Genomic DNA, 7554 nt, shown 5'->3' on the forward strand with positions numbered 1-7554 from the left:
AATGAGTCATTTCTGATAGTTGGATGGTATATTTGAGCCTTTTCCGAAAAAAGTACGTTGTTCATATATAAGCTATAATATATGGACTTCATGTGGTGGTTTTTCAGACTTTCTAGATCTTTCATCTCGGTTGATTGATTCAAATTCTTCAATCTTTGGATATCAAGTCTCGTCGGGCATCCATTGTAGTCCTGGTTCCTTAATTTCTACCCGTTAGAGACATAATAGTTTATTCAGAACTCAATAAGTCGTCTCTCTCTAAATTCATAAACTGAAAGTTCTGGCTCCACCCATAAAAGAAAGCAAATCAATTATTCTTTTCATCTCATTTTATGTGAAGGTGTTAATATTTGGGGACTCAAATAATTTTTTTCTATTTTATTTTATTTTATTTTTTAAAATATTTTGAATCATTAGTTATGTTGACTTGTAGTACTTTTCAAGTAATTTTTAAATGTATAAATGTTATTTTAGAATAACTGAAATATCTATATACAAATTCATGTTTAAAATTAATCACTTTGATGAACCTCATATTCTAAATCCCTTCACATAAATTAAAACTGAGGAGTATAATTTGACTCAAATAGAGTATTAACTAAATTGGTCTGAGGGAGTATATAATTTGAATCAAACAGACTATTGACTAAAAGTGCGCCACCAGAGCAGACTTCCAAGTTATAAAAACAACAAAGAACTAATGTCTTTTAGTGACGGGTCACTTCTGCTGCAATTGTTTAGGGAGCCCACATAATCAGTTCTGTCAATTTGTATTTGTTTATTAAGGTTTCCACATCTATGTGCATGCATTTCCTCTCATTTCTGTAAATGCAGACTTTATTTATCGTCAGTTTTTGCACATGGATTGAATAGCCAAAGCAAAACATGCATTAGCTCTGTTCTACGATTAGCAACTTGTTCAGTGATTACAATTCACATGCACAATTCATGTCACATATTTGGGTTTAATCTATTAAGTACAGTTCAATCAATTAACATGATGAATTAGAGATTCTATTGGGAATAAATAAAATAATAAATAAATAGAGGATTACACATACTGTTCCCTACGACCGCAAACTTGTATAACAAATAAACCTTATCGTGTTAAATATGTCAAAAACTACATTATTTCTAGTTCATTTTTTTCCGAAAGTTATCTATAATAAATCTACTTTTTATCCAGACCTGTTTAATTAAGTGATTGAATAATTGGTTTGTTCCTTTCAATTGTGTACAAACATGGATCACTGGTTTTGACTATCGTAATTATCATATCTACATTATATGATTTTCTTCGTAAGTATTTCTATTCAAAGTTAAGTTTCCAAATTTGACTACAGACGTGACGCCAATGCAACATCTGTGAAACTTCTTAAGGAGTGGATTTGCTCCACTTTATTTCCAAATAACAATAATTAATCCACGCAAACTTTATACTAATATCTAAGCACCAGGATAAACACTAGCTAATGCAAGAAGTTACTTCTACTATAGTCTATATTATAGTATATAAGTTATACTCATTGGTTGCAAGAATTTCTTGCATTATCGAAGTAGTTATTACTGTAATTTCGAAGTTACCAACTCATATCTAGTGCAAATAAATGAAATTAGTTTTTGATTAATATTTCTATTGTTTCAGTTTATATGATCATATTCTCTTTTTAGACTATACCAAAAAGAACAATTGGGTTTGTATTTAAAAATAACTTAACTTGAACATTCTATTTTACTCTAACAAGGTTTATAACGTAGATATTATATTGTAGAATGTTTAAGATTGCATACTTACCCGTATCAAATGTTTATAAATAACTAAACAATTAACTTTAAGAATCAACAAATAAAAAATGTACGTTCCTTAACTATGGTTAAGTCTTAAAAGTATATAAACAAGTCTCATTGGCTTAGTGTAAAGCTCCTCGTGCTTCTAAATTTTTATCAGTTTCAAACTTACAACCACATAAATATGGAAAAAAGTTGCCCGGTATTGACTGATCATAAAGTAATTGAACCTTAGGAATTAAAATTAGTGTGAGAATACATATCACTAAATTATTATGAAGAATATATATGTACTATACTAGAATCGATCACATATAAAATATATCGGGTTTAAGTCAAAATATTCGCCTTGTTTGTCCTTAATCGGCTGCATCACATGCTTATAGTATTTCATCTAGCTTGATGATCTCTTCTATAAAAGCAGAACAACTCCACCCCTCAACCATGCAGATTTAACCAATTATCTCTTCTATCTCTAGCAAAGGATAAACCTAATTACGATCGGAAAGAAAATGATTTCCTCATTTGCAGTTTTTTCTTACTTAATTTTTTTGCCATTTGTTCTAATATCACTTTTCCAGCTTTCGTCCAAAAAATCAAAGAAAAATCTTCCTCCATCTCCACCAAAGCTTCCATTCATCGGAAACTTTCACCAACTGGGCTTACAACCACATCGCTCTCTCCAAAAACTAACGAACGAACATGGCCCAATGATGATGCTTCAGTTTGGCAGCACACCTGTGCTCATCGCTTCCTCAGCCGAAGCAGCTTCCGAGATCATGAAAACCCAAGATATGAGCTTTGCTAACAAGCCCAAGTCTAGTATTCCAAGCAAGCTTTTCTTTGGTCCAAAGGACGTGGCCTTCACTCCATATGGAGAGTACTGGAGGAACGCTAGAAGTGTTTGCATGCTTCAGCTTTTGAACAACAAAAGAGTCCAATCGTTTAGTAATATCAGGGAAGAAGAGACTTCTCTTCTTCTCCAAAAGATTAGGGACTCAATTGACAATTCACAAGTTGTGGATTTGACGGAGCTGTTTGTGAGCATGACGAACGACGTGCTTTGCAGGGTGGCGTTAGGAAGGAAGTATTGTGATGGGGAAGAAGGGAAAAAGTTCAAGACATTGTTGTTAGAGTTTGTGGAATTGTTGGGAGTTTTTAATATTGGAGATTACATGCCCTGGCTTGCATGGGTGAACCGTTTCAATGGTTTAAATGCCAAAGTGGACAGGGTGGCTGATGAGTTTAGTGCATTCTTGGAGGGTGTGATTGAGGAACATAGGGAGAAGAAAATATATGACAAAGAAGAAGGGGCGGATTTTGTGGATATATTGCTCCAAGTTCAGAATGAAAACAAGTCGGGTTTTAAGGTTGAGATGGATTCAATTAAAGCTATTATCATGGATATGTTTTCTGCAGGAACTGATACAACGTCCACTCTTTTAGAATGGACAATGAATGAGCTGATCAGAAATCCAAAGACTTTACGAAAATTAAGAGACGAGGTGAGGCTAGTAACTCAAGGGAAGTCGGACGTAATAGAGGATGACTTGGAACACATGCCTTATTTAAAAGCAGTGATCAAAGAGAGCCTACGGCTTCATTCTCCGGTGCCATTGCTTCCTAGGGAAGCAATAAAGGACACCAAAGTGTTAGGCTACGACGTAGCTGCGGGAACTCAAGTCCTTGTTTGTCCATGGGCTATATCGAGAGACCCAGCCATATGGGAAAATCCAGAGGAGTTTCAACCAGAAAGGTTTTTGGATAGTTCTGTCGATTACAAAGGGTTACATTTCGGATTAATCCCTTTTGGTGCCGGCAGAAGAGGTTGTCCCGGAATTACATTCGCTAAGATTGTGAATGAGCTGGCATTAGCAAGAATGTTGTTTCATTTTGAATTCTCGTTACCAAATGGAGCAAAAGCTGAAGATTTGGATGTGGATGAAGCCCTTGGAATTACAGTCAGACGAAAATTTCCCTTACTTGTCGTTGCAACTCCAAGCATTATTTGATTTACTAGTCGGCCTATGCCTCCTGCGCTCGAGCCCGCATAGTTGTTTTTGAATAGTGATTATATATATATATATATATATATAGTATGTATTATGTTCAAAACACGATTAATATAACATTATAATTTGTGCTCCGTATCTAAAATTTTATTATATTAATGTTTGCTATGAATACAAAATCGGCAAATTTATTAATATTTTTTAAAAAAGAAGACTTGTTTAAAAGGAAACTATTTTCCTCTCTTTGAGATAAAACAATAGCAATATTTAAGCATCAGTTGATACTTTCAATTTTAATTTGATTAATTTAAAGGTGTAAAATACTTATTATTTTTTATCAAATTTTGATTTGGATAATTCTAATTAAAATTATTAAATTAATTTTACATGTTTAAAACGAAATAAAGTAGAAATTGATTTTCTATTTAAAAGAAGAAATACTATTTTTTAATTTTTGGTAAATATTCTCGGTTTAGCTCATTTTACTTGTCATGTTGTCTTTTGTATGATTTTTTAAGAAAACGTCGTTTAGAATTATAATTTGACTAATTTACCTTATTCATTATTTGATCTCTATTCGATATTTTGTTTTTTACGACATTAATATCTTTTCACATTTATTAGAGTAAGAATAAAAATAAAAAAGTAATTAAATTCTATCTTATTTTAAAATATAAATATTTTAAGTATATTTATTTTAGTAAACATAACAAATAAATGACATGGCGGAATAGCAAATACAACAGTTTAATATCTAGATTAGATCTCAGGCTAATATAAAAAAAAAAAAAAAATTGTATGGTTTGACTACTTAATTTTTGAAGAAAAATAATTTCATTTGCTCCCACTAAAGGATTGATACGCACGTGGCAATGAATCCATCATTATTGACTTAATGAGATACTTTGAAAATTACATGAATATTATTTGATTTTTTAATATTGAGTGCACTTTTTTTTTGACATTATTAATGTTGACACCCAATTTTGTCCCACCTCTCCTCCGAAATACCTATTTATACTTCTGGTATTTCGAGAAATTAAAAAATATGCATTTAAATTTTACTATAATTATTAGTCTTTATTAACACCCACGTTTTTATTCTACTGCAGTTATTATTATCATTATTATTATTATTATTATTATTATTATTATTATTATTCTTAAATTATCATTTATTACTAATTATCATTAATTATTATTATTCTTGTTATTTCCATTATTATTATTATTATTATTATTATTGTTATTATTATTATTAATTACTAATCATTATTATCAGCGTTATTTTTTGTTATTAATTATTAATCATCATTATCATAGTTATTTTTTATTATTAATTATTATCATTTGCTTTATCAATAATTGTTATTTATTATTATTATTATCATCATTATTATTTCTTATTATTATTATCATTATTATTTTATTATTACCACTATTACTGTTATTATTATTAATTTATTATCATTTTTGTTATTATCAATAATTGTCATTTTTTTTATTATTAATTACTACCATATTTATTATTATTATTAATTATTATCATTATTCTTATTGTTATTTGTTATTAATTATCAATATTTGTTATGTACTATTATTATTATATCTATTATTATTTTTTATCACCATTATCATCAGCATTATCATTATCATTATTACCATTATCATTATTGTTATCATTATTAGCAGTATTACTACCGCTATTTGTTTGCTACTATTATTTAGTATTATTGAAACTTGCATTTCTCGACGTTTCTACCAACTTCCGCACACACATCGCATTTATTTCGCACATTTAAATGATAGCGTTTGTCGTTAAATATTATAGCACGGTCATTTGCGACATCATATAATTTTTACCCGGATCTTTTTTTTATAATTACATATTTCCGTATTAGGTGATATTCTGGCGCCCTTAGTACATCGTCAATCAAAATGTGTCTCTTATTCAAATTTAGAAGCCAAACTATTTCTTGCACTCAGTCCGTATTTTGACTTACCGGACCACAAATCAAAGTCCGATTAATTCCTAATATTTTTTGGACTAGACCATATGTTTTATCTCAATTTTTTTAGATCAGTCCATGTTTAATTTAATAGTCCGTTCTTTTAATACCCAGTCTAAAATTTGACCCGGTCCACAAATGGACCGGGTCCAATTCACTCTTCAGCCAAATAAGGGAAACCCTTTTAGGGTTTCCCCTTCATTTTTCATCTTTCACCGCCGCACCCCCCTTCCCCTTCTCCTTCTTCGTCTCTCCCTCTCGCCGCCGCTCCCACTCTCCCTTGTTCCCTCCTTCTTCTCCGTTTCCCACTCACCCTTGTCCCCCACTTTCCTCTCTCTCCCGCTCCTCCTTCCCCTTTTTTTCAGTACAAGACGACGAAAACAAAACCTATAAAGGACGAAAACAACAACAAGGAGAAGGGGGGGGGGGGGGGGGGGGGGGGGGGGAAAGGAGATAGAAGAAGTTTCAAACATCGAACCTCCAAAACTAAGAAGTTTTCAGCCATAGAATTTCTATCGAGTCCATCTTTTTTTTTATCTTAATTTCTCTGTTTCCGTTTTCGTTCCGTTTAAGTGAGTCGAAACCTTAGAAACGAAGGTTCGACTTCATTATAGACGAAAATCGCACTTAAAAGGGATCCTGGTATCTTGAGAATTCGAGCGTAGATCGAAGATTCAAAATCCCAATTCGCTGCATCCGAAGCAGGTGATTCTTCTTCCCCTTTCTTGTCTTCATTTTATTTTTCGATTTAGTGGTTCGGTGCTAGTCCAAATATTGCTTTTTATTGGATTTGCGTACATAGTCTGAATATCCGCGCATGTGTTAGAATGTTTGGTTTCCTGTTTTTGTTAAGTTTATTAGGCACCATTTGTGTTAATTAGTCCCCTGTTTGGTTCAGTTTATTTTCTGGCAGTTACTTTCTCGTTTGGGTTTAGTTTCATACGCTTTATGATTGGTTGCATTTGTTGTTCAGTGGACTTAAGAGATTTAGTCTGTTTAGCACAACCTGGTCCATTTTAAGTAGGTCTTTGGGTATTATATGAATATGATTCGTCTAGTTTAAATGCGTGTCCTGTGTCAACATGCTATTATGGTAAGAGTAGTTGGTCGATTATTACGTAATAAGGCCTAGGCATGATCGAATTCAGTTGGTTAGGCATAACAGTGTAATCAACCTGTCTTTAGCTTGTTGCTTATTTGAGTAAAATGGACTAAAGGACATAAGACATAAACCTGTTATTGAGGAGTGCTGAAATTTGAAACTATAATGCTTTATAATCTTGAACCTGTTGAGATATAATTTGGGATGTTGGCCATAACACACTATCACATTTTTTTCTTCCTTAATCTAATCAGGCATAGTGACCTAATTTGTCTAACCAACTATGTTTATGGGATTAGCTTTTAACTTGCTTACCTTGGGAGGGTATTTATATGCAGTTTGACTGAGTTGCTATATTATGGGATGGCAACTTGTATTAAGCACTGTAAATCTGTTTGAAATTGTCTTTGTTAGTTGAATTTATACTTTACAAGTCTTTGCTCACCATTCAGTGTGTCTAACCAATGGAAAAAGGTCTTACAAACTTGGCTAAGTGTGAAATGACATCAAAATGGGCTTGAAGCTGCTAACACTAGTTGTCCAGATTGTCCTGATTCTCACTATTAATCTTGATAAGTCTAGAAGTAGGCTGAGCTGCCCTGGATTTGTTCACTATCTTTAGAAAAAGCTTTGCCTTTTCTTT

General features: G+C 32.1%; 1 protein-coding gene across 1 annotated transcript; it reads left to right on the plus strand.

Annotated features, from left to right (window-relative positions):
- Window positions 1-2220: 2220 nt before the first annotated feature.
- On the plus strand, window positions 2221-3945 carry LOC132632578 ((+)-menthofuran synthase-like). Its single transcript, XM_060348564.1, has one exon. It carries the CDS (start codon window positions 2301-2303, stop codon window positions 3798-3800), a length of 1500 nt encoding a protein of 499 aa, XP_060204547.1. The 5' UTR covers window positions 2221-2300; the 3' UTR covers window positions 3801-3945.
- The last annotated feature ends 3609 nt before the right edge of the window (window positions 3946-7554 follow it).

Source organism: Lycium barbarum, chromosome 3 (assembly GCF_019175385.1).
Source record: "Lycium barbarum isolate Lr01 chromosome 3, ASM1917538v2, whole genome shotgun sequence".
Classification (NCBI taxonomy): Eukaryota; Viridiplantae; Streptophyta; class Magnoliopsida; order Solanales; family Solanaceae; genus Lycium; species Lycium barbarum.

Excerpts from the sequence above, each read along its gene's own strand:
- LOC132632578 (XM_060348564.1), top strand. The coding sequence starts at position 2,301 with ATGATTTCCTCATTTGCAGTTTTTTCTTACTTAATTTTTTTGCCATTT.